This window comes from Castor canadensis, chromosome 11, assembly GCF_047511655.1.
Source record: "Castor canadensis chromosome 11, mCasCan1.hap1v2, whole genome shotgun sequence".
In the NCBI taxonomy this organism is placed as follows: Eukaryota; Metazoa; Chordata; class Mammalia; order Rodentia; family Castoridae; genus Castor; species Castor canadensis.
In genome coordinates, this window is record NC_133396.1 from 21,770,187 (window position 1) to 21,789,397 (window position 19,211).

At 43.7% G+C, this 19,211-nt stretch overlaps 1 protein-coding gene across 3 annotated transcripts in view; it reads left to right on the forward strand.

The window, feature by feature from the left end:
* Positions 1 to 19,211, forward strand: part of Prkca (protein kinase C alpha) — a 405,865-nt gene that overhangs the window by 297,712 nt on the left and 88,942 nt on the right. For all 3 annotated transcript variants that reach the window (XM_020165212.2, XM_074045803.1, XM_074045802.1), the window contains 3 exons: positions 15,406 to 15,562; positions 16,760 to 16,894; positions 17,096 to 17,192. In XM_020165212.2, the coding sequence (XP_020020801.1) occupies positions 15,406 to 15,562; positions 16,760 to 16,894; positions 17,096 to 17,192 (389 nt within the window). The remainder of the gene's footprint in view (positions 1 to 15,405; positions 15,563 to 16,759; positions 16,895 to 17,095; positions 17,193 to 19,211) is intronic.

Consider the following 19,211-nt stretch of genomic DNA (forward strand, 5'->3'; position numbering starts at 1 on the left):
TAGAAAGAATAAAGGGTGTGTGGTATGGAAATGTCACAATGAAACCCCTGTGTACAATTAATGCACACTAATGGAAAAAAGAAAGGAAGACAGCAATAAAGGACTTGTGGAGCTCTATCAGGGGAAAACAAGCAGCCAAAGTGGACCTGCCTCGAGTCATGAGATTCTAGGCACATGGATAAAAAGTGGTGAGTGGGGCACTTGCATTAAAATGTATTGGAAACCTAGAACAATTCCAAATCTAGGCTTGTTGCAGGAACTAACAGAATGTTGGATATGATAAAGGAGTTGGTCCTGAAAACAGAGCCTGCTATAAACAAACACAAGCCACATGGACCAATGAAAAAGGTATGGCTCATTCCACAGATGTTGTTGGCAAGGTTGTCTAAAAAAATACATGAGGTCTTGCTTAATACTGTATACTGAAATAAATTCCAAATGGATTTAAAAGTTAAATATAAAAGAGAAAATAATAAAAGGAAACATTGGTGAATATTTAATCTCAGAAAAGGGCAAGTATTTCTCTAAGCCTAAAAGAAATGGGAGAAATAAAAGGAAATGTTTGACAGCTTTAACTGCATGAAAAGTTAGCTTCTGCATAAAGCTAACTTCTGCATAAGCTTTAACTGCATAAAAAGAAGCATGGTGAATTAAAGCTAAACACAATGCCGGGTGCCATTGGCTCACGCCTGTAATCCTAGCTACTCAGGAGGCAGAGATCAGGAGGATCGTGGTTCAAAGCCAACCCAAGCAAATAGTACCCGAGACTCTATCTCGAAAAACCCTTCACAAAAATAGGGCTGGTCGAGTGGCTGAGGGTGAAGGCTCTGAGTTCAAACTCCAGTACTGCAAAAAAAAGGCTAAGCACAGCTTGTGGCAAATATGAAAAAGGCCCATTACCACCCATAGCTAAACAATTCTGATCCAGTAGGAAAATTCTTTTTTTTTTCCATTTTTCTTTTATTATTCATATGTGCATACAAGGCTTGGTTCATTTCTCCCCCCTGCCCCCACCCCCTGCCTTACCACCCACTCTGCCCCCTCCCTTCCCCCCCCCTCAATACCCAGCAGAAACTATTTTGCCCTTATTTCTAATTTTGTTGTAGAGAGAGTATAAGCAATAAGGAACAAGGGTTTTTGCGGGTTGAGATAAGGATAGCTATACAGGGCATTGACTCACATTGATTTCCTGTGCGTGGGTGTTACCTTCTAGGTTAATTCTTTTTGATCTAACCTTTTCTCTAGTACTTGTTCCCCTTTTCCTATTGGCCTCAGTTGCTTTTAAGGTATCTGCTTTAGTTTCTCTGCGTTAAGGGCAACAAATGCTAGCTAGTTTTTTAGGTGTCTTACCTATCCTCACCCCTCCCTTGTGTGCTCTCGCTTTTATCATGTGCTCATAGTCCAATCCCCTTGTTGTGTTTGCCCTTGATCTAATGTCCACATATGAGGGAGAACATACGATTTTTGGTTTTTTGAGCCAGGCTAACCTCACTCAGAATGATGTTCTCCAATTCCATCCATTTACCAGCGAATGATAACATTTCGTTCTTCTTCATGGCTGCATAAAATTCCATTGTGTATAGATACCACATTTTCTTAATCCATTCGTTGGTGGTGGGGCATCTTGGCTGTTTCCATAACTTGGCTATTGTGAATAGTGCCGCAATAAACATGGATGTGTAGGTGCCTCTGGAGTAACAGCCTTTTGGGTATATCCCCAAGAGTGGTATTGCTGGATCAAATGGTAGATTGATGTCCAGCTTTTTAAGTAGCCTCCAAATTTTTTTCCAGAGTGGTTGTACTAGTCTACATTCCCTCCAGTAGGAAAATTCTTTACAACCCTGCAGGAAACTTAAATAGAAGTAAGTCAGAGAAAAAAGAAAAACACACAAATGGCCAAATAACTCAGAAATAATCAAGGGAGCCAAAATTACAATGTTATTCTTTATTTTTCTTGCCATACCCTTGATAAGATTTTGGTAGGGCTTTGGAACAACTTTTGAGCAAGTAATTTGGCAATGTAGAATCTTGAATAATTTTGTACCCTTTAACCTACTTCCAACAATGCAGCTGAAGAAAAAGCAGAAAAGTAGATGAATGTTTGTGCGTGAAGATGATCCATTGCTATATTGTATATAAAAGTGAGGAATTTTAAACTACTCAAGTGCCCCCAAACTGGGTATGGACTTAAAAATTCATGTATAACCACAAAATAGAATGTTAAACACACTTAGTTATGTTATAAAAGCATATCATAAAATGATGTGAATTCTATTTAAAAAAATAAATACTTTACCATTAAATAGCTATACACAGGAAAGAGACTGGCTGTCAGAACATCAATATACCAACATCACTTCTTTCTTATAAATGCCTTTAATTTTCTTATTTATACTTTATGTATTTAAATTTTTATAGTTTGAGAATACCTCTATTCCTACAATAAGGAAAAATAAATATTTATCAAATTAATATTTTCCTGTGTCCTTATACAAAATCATGTCAGTCAGTCATCCCTTGAAAATATTTCTCTCACAACCAGATTGGATTCTATTTCCTTTTAGAGCACCAGGCTTATAGAGCTTTGGTAGAAATTTTTATTTTCAAATCTTTATAAGAGAAAAAGCAGTGAAATGGTTATTCAGTACTTAAAGGACCGAATGTCGCTCATACTGTACTACTCTAAATTCTCTTAGTAAGTTTTATTTCAGTATAGCTTTGACTAAGGAGTTTCTGGTTCATGTTTTCTGTCTACCAAACTGACCATGACAGAAATCCATCCTTACCACCAAGTAGTGAACCCTACCAACAAAACAGAACATTCAGAAAGTAGATCCTAAAATGTGAGCTTTTTAGCCCCAAATTTGCATAGAGATCATATGTAGTTAGAGGAGGGTAGTTGAGGAGGTGTATTTCTAGTGTATCTCAGTTTCCTTGCCCTTGTCTTTGGCAATAAGGAAACAAATAACACAAAATTTATGAGATCTTACTTATTAACACAGAAGAGATTGAATCACAAGTTCTGTGGACTTCATAAACACAGAGCTGCCTCAGCAGACTTGGTACAGCATGATCAGAACAAGCACACCAATCCAGACAGCACCAAGTCCCTGGATGATGTATCATCTATTGTGACAAGTCAACAATTGTTCCTGTCGCTGATGACAGCTTTGCACTTATTTCCTGAAATCCAGAGAGGTTCCACATGGTAATTATTCCCAAGAGCAAATGGTCCTGTCTGACACATTTTTTCCTGAAAGCTGGAAGATATCCTAAGTCCTTTAGTCTTTGAGCTCAGAGACTCTTCAAAGTATTTTACATTTTCAGGAAAAAGTGCTTGATTCCTTTGGGCCTGGCTTTATTCTCCTTCCAAAAGGCCTGTTAGGTTTTCCTTGGTCCTGGAGTCCCTCCAAGTGGACGCTTTGTGTGCTGCAACCAACGATGCTACGTTTCAAGCTTTTTGTCTGCTTTCAGTTCTCAGTCAGTCAGCAAGAATCCATTGAGCACTGGCAGGTTTGCCTTGCCCTTTGTTGACCCTGAGGAGATGCCCAGGCAGGATGCAGTACAGTCCCATAAGTCTTACATGTGCTAGGTTGTGTGCAGCTTAATAGTTAACATCCTTCACCAGCTATTGGAACTGATGCTCAAGCTCCATGATGTGCTCTGTGGAGGTGGACTAGAAGGCAAAACATCCCTAAAATTTAAATAGAAATATTTAAGTACATGACAGGAGACTCAAGTTATTGGCCTATTTTCCATATTGGGTGCCTAAAAAATACTTCAGGTGCCACTCACTCAAGCTCTGATTAAAAATCTCTCAGTTCCACTTTTTTTTGGGGGGGAGTGGGGTTGGAGTTGCAGAGTTTGAATTCAGCGCTTCATGCTTCCTAGGCAGGCATGCTACCATGTGAGCCATGCCCCCAGCCTTTTTTTTTTTTTTCTTTAGTTATTTTTCAGATAGTGTCTTGAGCTTTTGCCTGGGGCTGGCCTCAGACCAAGAGCCTCCTACCTACAGCCTTCCACATAGCTGGGACCACAGGTGCATGCCACCACTCCCATCTCAGTTCTAATTTCTTTAGTGAGAGAGCAATGTGATCTTTTTTTGTTGCTTCTGCCCAAATAATTCCAGTCTGATGGATGACAGTCCATGGGGCTGCACCCACGGTCAGCCCTCACCTCTCCTGTCAAGTCTTCCTTGTCATCTGTTAAGGAATGCATTACCCCTTCATGCCCAATAGAGCCAACTGCTAGTGGGTGCTGACCAATAGGGACCTGTGCTCACAATGGTCAATGTGCCACAGCCACCATGGACAACCCCCTTACTTGCAGCTCCCATCCAGGAACAGGCTGCAGCCAGTCTTGTTCCCTATCACCAGTACCTCTCCCAGCTCCCAAACTTCCTTGCTCTGTTCTGGCCTCTATAACAAGATACTATAGAATGAGTGGCTCATAAATAACAGAAGTTTATTTCTCACAGTTCTAGAGGCTAGGAAGTCCAAGATCAGGGTACTAAAAGATTCAGGGTCTGGTGAGGACTTATTTCCTGATTCACAGATGGTGCCTTGTCAGTTGGTCTTCATAAGGTAGAAAGGGCAAACAAGCTTCCTCGTCTCTTTTATAAGGGCGCAAATTCCATTATAAAGGCTCCACCCTCATGGCCTAATCACCTTCCCCCCCAAGTCCTACCTATTAGTGCCATTATCTTGGGATAAGAATTGCAGTGTGTGAACTGGCTGGGATGGCATAAACATTCAGACTGTAGCACAGACCTCTCCCCCAGGAAGAGCAGGAATGGCTGTGAGAGATGCTGCATGCCCCCTTTGCACACAGGCTCTGCGAGGTGAAGAGAGAGAAAGCAGCTGCCTTGTCCTCGGAGACCGAGGCTCTTTAGGCACAAGTACTGCACAGGTTCTCAACCAAGGGTCCATGAATGCCCTCGAATGTCCCAGAAACTATAATATTGTGTTAAAGAGTTTCTGGCCTTAAGTGGATGGAGAATGTGTGGTCCAGGGAGTTTTACAGTTGCCAATTACCCAAAGTTACAGCCCATGTGTATCAGGAATGTGACTTGGGAACTACACCTCGCTGCACCCTCTCTCTATGTGGACTGGAGCTGGCCAGGGCCCCTTCCTCTGAGACCTTCTGTGCTCACCTACAGCCTATACTCTTGCTGGTTCTGGTTCCTCCACTGGCATCCATGCCAGTGGACCCCCATCACCTGTGGCATGCCCCACCTGTGCCATGGCTTGCCTACTTGCACAGTTTGAGAGGCTCCATGTTAGAACCCCTAAACTGGGAACCTTGCCTTATTGCTAGACAGCTTGACAGCCCCCATCTCATCACGTAGGAAGGGAACTCAGCAAATCCTGTTCCGGAAGCAATCTGTCACTCGACCAGTTTCCCCCATCACCATTTGCTGAGGAGTTCTGGCTTCTGGCAAGGAAATGACTATCAGCAACACAAGAGAACTGGCAGCCTCGTAGACAGTTTCTTCCTCGGAGCATCATTAGAAGAGGCCCAAAGTGAAGATGCAAACAAACCTTTAGGACAGCCTGTTCTTCCTAGTAACATGACCAGGAAACTGTGGGCTCAAGGAAAGCTGAGAGCTCTGTGGTGTGGTAGAACCACTACCTTGTCTCTCCTGATCCAGCCTGCCAGCCAGTTGGGCTGTTCTTGACCTGCATAGCTGGTGATTAAGAGTGGAACTTTCCCAACAGGGTAAGAAAGTCCTTGGCTCTGTCAAAGTGCAGCTATATTAACCAGGAAGCAGAGGGGCCCTGCCCATGCCCTGCTCTCTTCCAACAAGTAAGCTTTTGCCTTGCAGTGCTCCTTTAAAATTCCAATTTCCAGAGCAGCTGCTGCATAAAGAATGACCTCATGATTGCCCTACCATGGTCACTGTTTGCACTTGGTGTGGCTGAGGTATGTACTGGGATGGGGAAGCCTGAACACGGTGGTGTTGGCCTATGGCAATGGGTCATGGCTAGATCAGATGCTCCAAGGAGGCTGCGAGTCAGGATTGTCCTGGAGTGCAGACAACTGCACCAAAACCCCGTATATGGCCAGAAGAATAGAAGCCAGCAGAAGCACAAGTGAGAGACAGGGCCTCAGAACAACAAAGGACAGTGGTGGATTCTGGTTCCTATCAGGAGATAACCTCTCTTCCCCTTTGCCAGCTCAGGATCACTCCCTGGCTTTAAGAAAAGGCAAGAGTTCAAGAGGCTCAGATCCAAGCAGAAGGAAATAGAGACTACTTCTCTGTGTCAGTTTCTCCTACAGCAATTCACTGTTGTTAGGGTGGTAGATAGTGCTTGCTCTATGCTAGGAAGTAGCAGACTACGGCCTGAGGGCCACATCTAGCCTATCACTTGTTTTTTTAAAGTTTTATTGGAACACAGCAGTGTTCATTTGTTAGCATGTTCTCTATGGCTGCTTTTGCTCCATATCAGCAGATTTGAGTAGTGGCCTGCAAAGCCTAAACTAGGATCTAGTCCTTTATAGGAAAAGTTTGCTGCCTCCTATTCTATACCAACCAGGTACACCTGAATGCAGAGGCCACCTTGTAAGGAGCAAGTAGAGGTTACTGCTGAGGCCACACTGGGCTCACTTGTACCTCGACCCCCTCCCATACTACATGCCCAACCTTGAGCAAGTTATGTGACATCTCTATTCTTCAGTTCCCTCATCTGTGAAATGGGTATCCACGTTATTTCACAGTATTGTAAGGATTGAGTGTGATAAGGTACATGGAAATCTGTCAATCATTGCATCTAGTTTGTATTAAGATAAAACTCCCACAATTAATATTCATCCTTCTAAAGTGTACTCTTTAGTGGTTTCTAGTATATTCACAAGATTGTGCAACCATCACCACTGTCTAATTCCAGAACAGTTTCATCACCCCAAAAGGAAATTCCATAATGGTACCTGTAGTAGATTGAATAGTGACCATGCAAAGGTAGCAGATCCTAATCCCTAGAATCTGTAACTGACATTATTGGGGATAGGGGAATCTTGAGATGGGGAGATTATCCTCATTCTCTGCATGAGGCTTAAATGAAATCACGTGTTGCTTATAAGAGAGGAACAGAGGAATTACACCCACAGGAGAAGGCAATGGGGAAACTGAGCAAAGATTGGAGTGATGCAGCCACAAACCAGGTACTGCCAGCAAGGGAAAGGTTCTCCCCTGAAACCTCCAGAGGACTGACAGCACTACTACTGACACCTTGGCTTTGGCCTGATGATACTGATGTTAGATTTCTGGCCCCTAGAACTAAGAGAGAATAAACTTGTGCTGTTTTAAGCCATGAAGCTTGTGTTAATTTGTTCTTTCAGTCCCAGGAATCCAATACAGCATCTATTACTAAGGTTATTATTTATGTCTTCCTGCCAACAGAAGGCAAACCAAGTGGGAGGTAGTCCCTGTGTCCACACTGAAGCTGGATGTTCAACACATTCCACTCTGTGACAGAGAAGCCTGCCTCAGCCAGGAGGCAATAACTTGACAGGGGTCAAACATTTTCTGAACTCAAACCTTTGTCCTCATTTTTTTTTCTCCTGTAGAGGGCTAGAGAATGTTTGTTGACAAAAAGAGCACACAGCTTCATCCCAGCAGGCCTCTTATGGCATGCACCAGGTTGGTATTTTGAGCAATACTGAGGGGAGATGAACACTGTTTTGGATGCATTCATGCTATTTTGTGCCATATCATTTCCCCAGGTATTTCTTTGGGAGTCTTAAGAGACTCTCCATCAGTGCAAATTTACCTGGCTCACTTTCCTACCTACCACCATCTTCTTTTGCCTCTTCATGCCATGTGTCCTAGAACTGGTATCTAGGGGAGGAGGAGGAGCACAAAGCACCAATCCTGCATGAGCAGGTAGAGCCTGCCCCCATTGCTCTGTGCATCCATGCCACTGGGTTTCAGTGACTGTGTGGTCTTACTTGATTCAGTCACCAGCTGTTGGTTCTCAGGCAGATGTCAGCACTTTCCAGCTGCAGAGACCACTGCACACAAACACCCCAATACTAGGTGGTTCCATGGTTTTGGAATCACATCCCAAAAGCTGCTACACTCACTTCTTCAAGTCAGATGCTACAGGCTTCTTCACCAAGTTCAAGGCACCAAAGCAGAAAACCATTTGGGTTGTCTTTGTCCACCCTCCCACCCACTCCTCCAGGTGCAGCTAAGTCTCAACCCCAACTGTGCCAAGTGTGTATTCACTTAGCCTCCTGCTCTGCCATCACCCATCCCTCCAGCTGTGGATATTTGATTGCTTCCCTTTCTCCTAATCCTCTTGAGCAGACCCCAACCCCTAATCGCTCCTAGCTGAGACCAACTTCCCCATCTCTTCTCGGGGACTTTGTCTCCTTTAAGCCATTTTTATATGATAAGTCAGAGTTGGGCTTTATATAGTCACAGGCTCACCCTGGTTAGGTCACTCATTAGCTTTGTGTAGTGAGCAGATTATTTCACCTCTGCCTTTGGGTCTCATCTGCAAGTGGACTTAATAAAAGCATCTATCTCATTATTGTTAAGAGTTTAAATAGTGCTTGTCACTTACAAATCTCTCCAGAAAACTGCTACCATCACCGCTATCGTGTTCATTACTTCCTGCCTACCAGAGGGTGTTGGGTTCAACCTCGATGCCAGTGGTCCAGTCACTTGATTTCCATGGAGAAGTGAAAGTTTCTCTCTCTCTCTCTCTCTCTCTCTCTCCCTCTCTCAGCTCTGAAGGCAGCCTTAGAAATAAGGTATTTATTCTATCAAGTTTCCCTAATGTTACTTCTATATTCAAATGTGATTTCATAAGAAATTAATTTGTAAGTGTCTAAAAATCATGCAAATAACTGGATTGGAAGTCACTTTTTGTTAAGCAAAGATGTGGCACATGTATCTGGGAAACACTCATCTCCTTGTCACTTGATTTAAATGACCCCAGGCTCTTCCCACAACAGACACTAAAACTTCATCATTTTCTGCACTTAACTGCCCACCCCATTTCTCCAACAGTCTTGCATTCACATTTCTTTTGCTGTTGGTAACTTCAAAGAAAGAAGAGTTGTTGTTTTTCTGTAGTGTCAGAGAGCGTAAGTTTGCTTATGCATGGTGAGGAGTGGGATTATAAAACTTGTTTACTCTTTCGTTTTGCTGCCAGGCAGGGGTGGAGGTGGGAGGGTATCACCCGGTCAGCTTGCACTGAACAATCCTGACTTTTGAAGTAAGCCCCTGCTTTGAGCCTTTGTCCTTTTTGTTGGCTTTTAAGCAGAATTCATGAACAAGGGTGCTTTTAGAGAGGGGAAAAAAAAAAACAGTAAAAAGAGAGTATTATTTCTAAAGCAAACCAGATAATTTGAAGGGCCAGGTTGTCGTTGAACATGGAGGCACTTGATTTTTGTGTCTCACCAAACAATATCCCTGTGTAGCTCTGAAACCTGAATGAGCAAGGTTACTGCGGGTCAGTGCCTACAAGGTTAGTCTGCAGGCAACAGGGATGTAGCTGTCCTCAACAAAGCCTAGTTTATGTGCCTGTGCATGGATCCTTCAGACCTCTCTCAGTAAATTTCCACTTTAACCTGTACCCAGCAACCTCAGAATGAGGCTAAAAGCCCACAGGGGAGGCCTGGAAGTGGGGTGGGAGAAATATGCTAGGTATGTTCCCTGGATGTTGGCTTTGATCTAGCCTTTATGTTAGGTGGTGAGCTCTTGAGTGTTTTATCATTACACATCATAATTCATGCTACCTAGATTCTCTGGATTAAGAAACCATCTGGAGCATTCTCTGGGTGGATCAAGAATTGCACTGATTTTTTTTCAATCCCAGGTTATGTTGGAACACCTGGTAGAGTTAGCTGACTAACTCTAGCCTAACTCTGCCATCTGGAAATTCCAGGACTGTGTGAATTATCCTTTTAATATAGTTAGTTTTTTTCCCCTGAGGGAACAGCCCATCCTCCTGGGCCAGACAGGAGGATTGGGCTGTGGTGGTAGTAATAACAATGATGATGATGATAGCAAGCATTGATTTAACACTCCTGCTAGTAATAATAACTATACTTAAATAATACTTCCTTCATTCCAGCTTCTCTTCTAAATGTTTTACGTATATTATTAGTTCACTTAAGTTTCAGAATAACCCCATGGGATAGGCACTATATATATATGTCTCTACTTTAGAGATGAATTAACTGAGAAATTGAAGAATTTGTTCAAAGTCATACAGCTAATAAGTGATAGAACAGGAATTTGACCCCAGCTTCCATGCTGTTGGCCACTATGTCATGTTGCCCCCCAAGCAGTCAGCCACCATCTGCAGCATGCATTCATGTCACATGAGTCCAGCTGTCCCCCTGAACATCTTTGGATGCTTATTAAAACCTCACTTGACCCAAGTCTCTGGGGGTACTATTTGCTTATGCCAGAGAAAGTGTGGTAGTCACTCCTGCCTGCCCCAGTTCACATCTCTACTTTCCCCCCATCCTGCAGGCCCCTCAGCAAACTTGCCTGGTGACTAAAATGACACTATTCCATCCCCTGCCCCAGCCCAGACCCCCATGGCTTGGATTTCCCCGGTCTGGGCAAGGCTATCCAGTCCTCCAAGCTGAGAGACAGATCATATGCCTATAGCCCACCTTACTCCTAAACACTTACTCAAAACTCACATGTCCTCTGTCAGGTCATTCTGGGTGGGAACTTCTCAGTCTTTGTACTCTTACTTGAATGTGTTTTATCTGGAAATGATACCTTTTGTTATCCAGAAATGATTTAACATTCTAACCCATGCCAATTTTTCTCAGTATTGTACTTGACAGCTGATAATTTCAGAATAGCTATCTCAAGCCAAGAGATAGGGATATAATTAATAATCTATATCTCTATTAAAGTCTTGGAATTACAGAACAGGTTTTGCATTCTGAAGTAGCCAGTACCTTTATTTTCAACAGGTGTATTTCTTCAGCAGCTGTCCCTTACCCATAAAGGATGCAGAACTGCTGATGAGATGAGAGGAGAAAGCATTCTTACCAGGCTCCTCCATGGAGTCCTGGGCCTTTTTGAACAGACCCCAAGGAGCACAGTTTGTGAGAATTAAGCAAGGGAATTGGGTTGTATCTGTATTGCTATGTTTAGAAACCACCTACCTTGGGTAGCCGAGTTGGCACGGTAAAGCTTTAAAAAAAAAAACCCTCATTCTTCATACTAGATTCATCAAAGTAGCATGATTCCTCTGTCTTAATTCTGTGGATCAAAACAATCTGGTCTTGCAGAAGGTGAGAGATAAGAAAGGAGTCATGGGATATTTGCCAAGGCTATTCTTGGATCCACTGCTGCTGTTAGACTGGGGAATATTCTCCATCCTCAAAAATCTCAGAATGGCATTCCTTCTGATTCTGCTTACCATGTGTGGGGCAAGACTGCTGAGGGGCAGGACTCTCAGTAGCACTTGAGATGGTTTCTGAAATTTCAGAACTGACATTAAAAAGCGTTAGGTTACATGATGAGAAAGTTCATTCTCAGTTTTATTTCAATCTTGAATGTAATGCAGAGGAATACTCAGTCCAGGGCTAGAAGCTCTTTAACGCTCTATGCTTGTTGCGCTCCCTTCTGTAGCTAGGAGAGTGCAAGCCTCAGGCAACTGCACCTGGCTAGAAGTGCGTAACAGATTTTCATTATATTGCTTTATGGGTACTTCCTATTTATGAAAAACAATCTTGGTTTTATATACACTCTGATACCTTTCTTTTTAAAATGTTGGATATTAAAAAGTGAGAAAATTTAAAGAAAGACATGAATGATAAACCAAGTTTACAAGTGATGCCAAGGATGCTAGCCCAGGGACCACACTTTGAGAACTACTGCCAGTGCACCAAATAGGGCCAGATAAGACTAATCTGAGGAGCTTGAAAAACGCCAGTGCCTTCGTCTCAGCTTGCACCAAGTGAATCTGAGTCCCTGGGGTAAGGCCAGGTGTCAGGATTTGACTCAAGCATCTCAGGTATTTCCAGTATGTGGGCCAAGGACCCTTCTCCAGTGCTGGGACCCACACATCCTGATCACATCTTTCCCTTGTTACTCTCTTCTGCTTCTAACCCTTCTTCCCAATCTACTCCCCCACTTTAGTTTCAGTGTGTTCTCTTCCTAGCTCCCTCTCTTCCGGATAGGAGGAGAAGCACTGCAGTTAGTAATGCCCCCCCACATCGTTCCTGCTTTTAAGTCCATTGTTGAAATCACTCATTATGTGGCAGCCATGTTAGAAAATTTTCTCACTGTACTGTTTTCCACAGCGTCTGTTTGCCAAGTCGTAAGCCAAGGGTCCAGTCTCTGAAGATCTTTTTTGGTTTTGTTCTCTACCAGTCACTTGTATCAACAACAATGATAAGAATTATTATTGGGTTCTTGATGTACATGTTACTGTTCTAAGAACCCGTATCATCCTGACATATCAGGGAAGTACGGTTTTTCAGATGAGGAAACTGAGGCACAGGGAGATTAAATATCTTGCCCACAACCATAAGGTAGCAGAGTCAGAATTCATGCATAGGCAGCCCAGTTCCCAGAGCCCAAATTCTGAGCAGGTGGACCTCAGGCTGGTTTAGTCTAATCCTGATTCAAGTGTCCTGACCTGGGATGAGTTATTTCTGGGCTGCAATAAGAAATTGAGATTTGGACCCAATGTCTGCTTCAATGACATTTGGAATTGATAACTTTATTTTCAACTTCAGTGATGGTATCTCAGCAGAAAACTCCCAGCTTTAATTCCCATCAAGATTTTATCTCATCGCCATTCAGAAGCGATCAGCCTTAAATGATTTCATGTGTGCTGGCTGTCAGGGCTATAAATTAAAGATAGGAAAACCGGTACCCACAATAATTCTGCAAATGGCAGGAGGCGACTCTTTGATAAGCATCTTCATTAGCTTATCTGGGACATGACCTTCTGCAGTCTCCAGTGGTAGACATTCCAGGGCATTTTCTGCTTTTAAACAAGTTATCAGATTCTTATTGTGGTCTTTAATCAGAACTTTGACCCCCCTTTCCATCCTTACAGGAGAGCTCTGTTTTTATACTCAAAATTTTCATCTTTTGTGACACTTGAGGTTGAGGTCTTAGGAGATTGGACCTTCTGCATTGAATTAAACTTTGAATTCTCGGGAGACCTACAGCCTCGCTGAAAGTTTCCAAATAAGTAGTGAAGATGAGACATGAGACACTGTGCCAGGGCACAGTAAGTGCTCACATCATGCAATCTTCCCTCCCCGCCCCCACCATTTTCCAAGCCCCTGACTATGTAAGGTGCTTTCTCTACTTTATTTCATTTAGTTCTCCCAGCTAGCTTATACTAGCAGAATTAAGACACAGTTCATTTTTCTAGTTGAGCCAGATTCAAGATTGGAGGTACAGCCAGGATTTGAAAGTAGACCTGCTGAGCTGCAGATCCCATGCTTGCCTGTTGATCATGCCCTGTCCACTCCCAAGCCAGGTGAGATAGATAGTGTCTTAATGGGAAGAAATACTTGCAGGTCACAAAGGCGGTATGAGGAACATGAGCTCTGCTTCTCTGTGGTTGACAGACCTAAGCTAGCCCACTTGCTCACTCAGACTGTTTGAATATGGTCCCCTCTGTCACCTTGTATTAAGGCTGCCATGTAAGAAGGATATAAGGCTTTGGCCCAGCAGGAGTCACACACAGTGGGACCACAAATAGGTATGAGTGATGCTTGCCTTTGACTTCTGCGTTAGGGATGGACCCCCTCATTTGTGCCCAAAGACCCAACATCATTAGCACTTCTCAGTTCCTCTTCTATTCCGTGTCACTACCAACATCTTCTTCTAATTTCTTCTGTAGTTCTGGTCATCTGTGCTAGCTAGCTAGATCTGTGCTCACCAATATTTATGTACCTCAGAATTACCTGAAGTTTTGCTGGACAGACCCCTGGGCCCTACCCTTAGTGTTGTAGTTCAGTAGATGATACTTCTGGGAGAGCCACTGGGTAGAGAGCCTGGTCCCAGTGGCAGGTGTTTCCATGGTGTCCAACCAATTAGGGACCCTAGTGGTGGGAATTTTACCCTTGTTGGGGAAGATGCCATTGATTGACAGTAAGGGAGGCATTTGGGGTAAGCAGTCTCAAATCTTTGTCTCGTCTCATCATTGTCATACTTAATGAACTGACATGCACTGGCTTTGGACAATCACCCTACTTGACATATGCTTCTGCCTGCCTCCCTGTGCAGGTGAGGTGCCTTTCCTTATTGCTTTTTATTCCCATGTTAGTGCCTTTCAATCTAGAATGTGTACTGGTCTCTCCTGAGGGTTTTACTAAAGTGAGGGTTTTACTAAAGTGAGGATTCTGAGTTAGTCATTCTGAACCAGGGCCTGAGATTCTACATGTCAAGTGAGTTTCCGGGTGATATTGTTGCTATTGTTTCTGGTCCTACACATTGGGCAACAGTTCTGAACTACAACTGTATACACCATGGTTCCTCCCTGCTATGCAATAAAAATCACCTTGGGAGCTTTTCAAAACAACGCTCAGAGAGCCAGGTGCAGTGGCTCATGCCTGCACTTGGGAGGGGGAAATTCAGAGGATGGTAGTTCAAGGTCAGCCTGAGCAAAAAATTTGCACGAACCCATCTCAACAAATATGATGACTATGGTGATGCTCAGCTGTAACTCAAGCCACATAAAAGGCATGCATAGAAGTATTGCAATCCAAGACCAGCTCCAGGCATAAAAACTGAGACCCTATCTGAAAAATAACTAAAGCAAAAAGGGCTGGGAGGGGATGACTCAAGTGATAGAGTGCCTGCCTAGCAAGTGTAAGACCCTGAGTTCAAACCTCAGTACCACCAAAAAAAGAAAACTGTACTTGCCCCACATCCTTGGACAGTCTAATTTAATTCTGAGCATTGGAGTTTTAATTCCTTTCCCATGTGATTCCAAGGAACAGACAGGGTTGGAATCCACCAGTCTTTATGAGGAAGAGTGAAAACACTGTCTAAGAGTTCAAGTACAGGTGCTGCACAATGGACCAGCTTGAACTGATTGTCTAGATGGGGGAAGGGAAGCTGGAGGGCCAAAATACAAGTTCTGCTTCTGCAGGTTCAGGTCGGACCCACATTTGGGCATTTCTATCAGGAGCCTGAGTGTCGCTTGTGCTGCCAGTTCAGGCCAGCACTGAACCTCAAGGCTGGACCTCAAGAGCTCACATGACACCTGTTGTCTCTGCCAGTAAAGATGGCCGGCAGCTGTCTCATGTTGAACACCAGCGGCTTTCAGTTCTCACCTTCTGTCCCCTCAGATGTGATCCTCACATCTCTTGACTCAACTTGGTACCAACACAGGACGCTAGGCAACGCGGGTTGACCCCTCTCTCTGTAACATTTTCTTCTTTCTCTTTTCACAGTACGAGATGCAAAAAATCTAATCCCTATGGATCCAAATGGACTTTCAGATCCTTATGTGAAGCTGAAACTTATCCCTGACCCCAAGAATGAAAGCAAACAGAAAACCAAGACCATCCGCTCCACACTAAACCCCCAGTGGAATGAGTCGTTCACATTGTAAGTCTGCTCTGCTCTTCTGAATTGAATTCCACTCCTTGTTATCAGTGATGACAAAGAGGTCCTTGAAAAATGTCTCTAAACGTGTTCTGATTCCTAAGAACTTGTTAATTGCTGTTAGGTAGGCAGCTATTGTCGCCTCTGTTGGTGGGTAGTAACTTGGGGTAGTAACTTGGTTTACCAGGAGTTGCAGAGTGCAAGTCACCAGTTTGGTTTTTTATTTCTTGCTGTACTGGGGTTTGAAATCAGGGCCTACACCTTGAGCCACTCCACCAGCCCTTTCTTTTGAAGAGTTTTTTTCAAGACAGGATCTTGTGAACTATTTGCCCAGGCTGGCTTTGAACCACGATCCTCCTGATCTCTGCCTCCTGAGTAGCTAGGGTTACAGGCGTGAGCCACTGGCTCCCAGCCCAAATTATTATCATTACCTATTCTGAACAACAATAAAAAAAATAGCTTAAGGTATTAGAGGTGACATAAAAGCAAATAAAGTGTGCCCCACCTCTTGTTAATGGACTTAGATTCTTTTCAGGGCTAAGAGAGGGTAGGAGGCAAGAATTTAACAATTTCTATAATATAGAATCAGTGAATAATGGGAAGATAGCCTCACCTTCAAGCAGGGAAGACTTGCTAGAGGAGGTGACATTTGAAGTGGGTCTTAAAGGATTGCCAGGATTTCAGAAGCAGAGATGGTGGAAGAAGGAAGGAGGGAATGGTAACAGAAGTCAGGAGTAAGAGAGTCCTGACAGCAGAGAGCCCTGACAGCAGAGAGCCCAGCAGGTGGTCCTCTGTGTGGACTCCTAGTTTCTCTCTTTTGGAGAGAAGCCTGCAGGTTCTGCTCTGTAAAAGGCCAGGTATTCTGTCTTAGACTTTGTGGGTCTCTCTGACATTATAGTTCCAAAGCAGCCAGACAATATGTAAACAAATGGCAGTGGTTGTATTCCAACAAAACTTTATAAAAATAGGTAGCAGGCTGGTTCTGGCCCAGGGTCAAAGTTTGTTATTCCCTGGTCTAGAATTTTGATAGCCAGTATGAAGAACTGGTTGGTTGGTTGGTTGGTTGGTTGTTTTGGGAGTAGGCACAGGAAGAGAATTGAATGCATTCTGTCTATTTCAGGCTCAAACCATAACCATGTGGTATTTCCAAAAAGAAAAAATTATCCGTATAACCTAGTGTGTGTGTGTATGTCTTTCTAGCAAATTAAAACCTTCAGACAAAGATCGACGACTGTCCGTAGAAATCTGGGACTGGGATCGAACAACAAGGAATGATTTCATGGGATCCCTTTCCTTTGGTGTTTCGGAGCTAATGAAGATGCCAGCCAGTGGATGGTAAGGAAGCCCCGAGCCAGAGCATATCTCCGTCCATCACTGAGAGATGACCAAAACTGGCCAGTTTCAGGCCCTGGTGAGATGCCGTTTGTCCGGCTACAGTCTCTCCTCAGGAGGCATTTTTCCAACAGTCCCACTAACTAATGGGGAGAAGAACTGCTGAACTTGCCCTTAATTCCCTTCTCTCCCATGTCTTTCAAGGTACAAGTTGCTTAACCAAGAAGAAGGTGAGTACTACAATGTGCCCATCCCGGAAGGGGATGAAGAAGGCAACGTGGAGCTCAGGCAGAAATTTGAGGTGAGGATCCCCACAAAACCAGGGCAACACCCTTCATTTTGCAATAAAGCTTCACTGCAGGAAGGGCTTGATTCTTGTGGTCTTACTGTTGAAAGGCAAAAAGTAATTTTCATGTTATTACTCGCTTTCTTTATTTAATACACAAATGATGTATGCAATCACGTTCCTTCACCAGTTGTTGGCATTCCGTGGCTATTGTCCTCTGAAAAGTGAAATTTGGAAATATCACAGAAATGAGAGTTTAGCAGATTTCTGCATGAGAAATTTGCACATCACTGAGGAGACAGCAAGGGTCTGAGTGCAGGGCTGTTACACTGAAGGATTTGTGGCTCTCCAAAAAGGAGGGTGTCATTTGGGCCTTTCCCTGGGAGGAATTTGCCTATAATTAGGCTATCACACCAGGATCTGAGATTTTTTTTTCTTATATAAAGCAAAAGATTCCAAATTTTGTTGAGAGAGATCAGCTCCAACAAATATTCCTTTGTATTGGGGATCCCTTTTTGGTTTTTCTCCCAATGTTTAGAAAAGGCCAGCCTCCTATTCTTGTTCTTATTTGGCATTTCTGTTTCCCTCTGTCCCAGAGTCATTTGTCTTCTGTCTCTTTCCTTCCTTTGCTCCCCTTTGTTCTCTTCTCCTCCACCCCCTTCTTCTCACTTAATGGATATCTCAGCCTGTTGTGAATATTCTTCTCTCTGAACACCTGCCTTATGTTCCACATTTGATTTTTTTTTTCTGCTTCTCTAATCACTTTGCCTCTGCAGTCCGTATAACTGGTAATTCCTTGACTCTTTTCTTCAGACTAATTGGTATCCCATGGAATTTCCCAACCCTAAGGAAATACACATGCTTACACACATAAGCGTGTGTGTCAACAGTCAACTGTTACTGAAGTGTTGACGCTAATGGGATGCAATGGTCTTGTTTTCCTTATTCTGTTCTTCCCAACGGTACACATAGGTCAGATACAGCTATGAATTCCAAAGGATGTAAGACATAAAATTGTTCAGATTATTTCATTATACTGATGATGTTTGGTTAAAGTCATTGCTAGCGGCAAATATTTCAGGCTGTAAGGTTAGATGCCTGCTGGGAACATAAATGAGGGAAATGGGTCACAGGTGATAGAAGTAAGTGGCACCTAACAGCAGGCCTCAGGGGTGATGAGGCCGTAGAAAGCAGTGGGGTGCTCTGGTGCCTCAAGCCCTGTCGAAATGTGCCAGCTCTGCTTCTCAGGGCCAGATGTCAGTGCCATGCATCCATCCCTCCTCCCTCTCTCTCCTTTCTCACTCACCTCCTTTTTTCTTCCTTTTGCTCATTTTCTGCTTCCACTCCTGCCCTGCAGGAATCCCTGACAGGAGGACTTCCTTGAAACCCCTCCCTTTGCACCCCACCTCTATGAGGCATGGATTCCCTTCGAGTGTCCTGGGATGCTGAGTGCCAGTGTTACTCAGCTGCCTCAGGTAGGGCAGAAACTTGAAAGGAATTGACAAGAGCAGTACTGTACCTCATGCTTGTAAGTTGATCATTTGCAGTCTTGGGGTCAAAGCTGTGGCAGAGGATATGTTTAAGGGAGGAATAGCATCACAGGGGTGCCACTTGCAGTAATGTCTGAGGTGTTGCTTTACTAAGAGAGAAATATTGGCATGCTTTTGATGCCTCTTTTCCATGGTGTCCTGGTGAGTAACCTTCCTGTTTCTCTGGGCAGTGAGTCTAGCTTTTTATAAAGGTCAGATTTCCAAGCTAAAAATTAAAAATAAAAACTACAGACCAGAGGACTTGAAACCAAAAGTGAAGTGTTTCTCTTCAGAGGCGGTCACAGACTGTGTGTGTCACTGGTTGCGATCTTCCTCCTGGGAGAGCTGAACTTGGTGGCAGAACATTAGCCCAAGGCTGAGCAGCCTCTGAGGGGAGAGGCAAGGTCAATGGGGGAGGGAGGACTGACCCCCTGCTTCCCAGCCCCCTGAGGGTCCATGCTCAGAGCACACATGGACTATATGCCAACTTTTTCTTTATATGTCT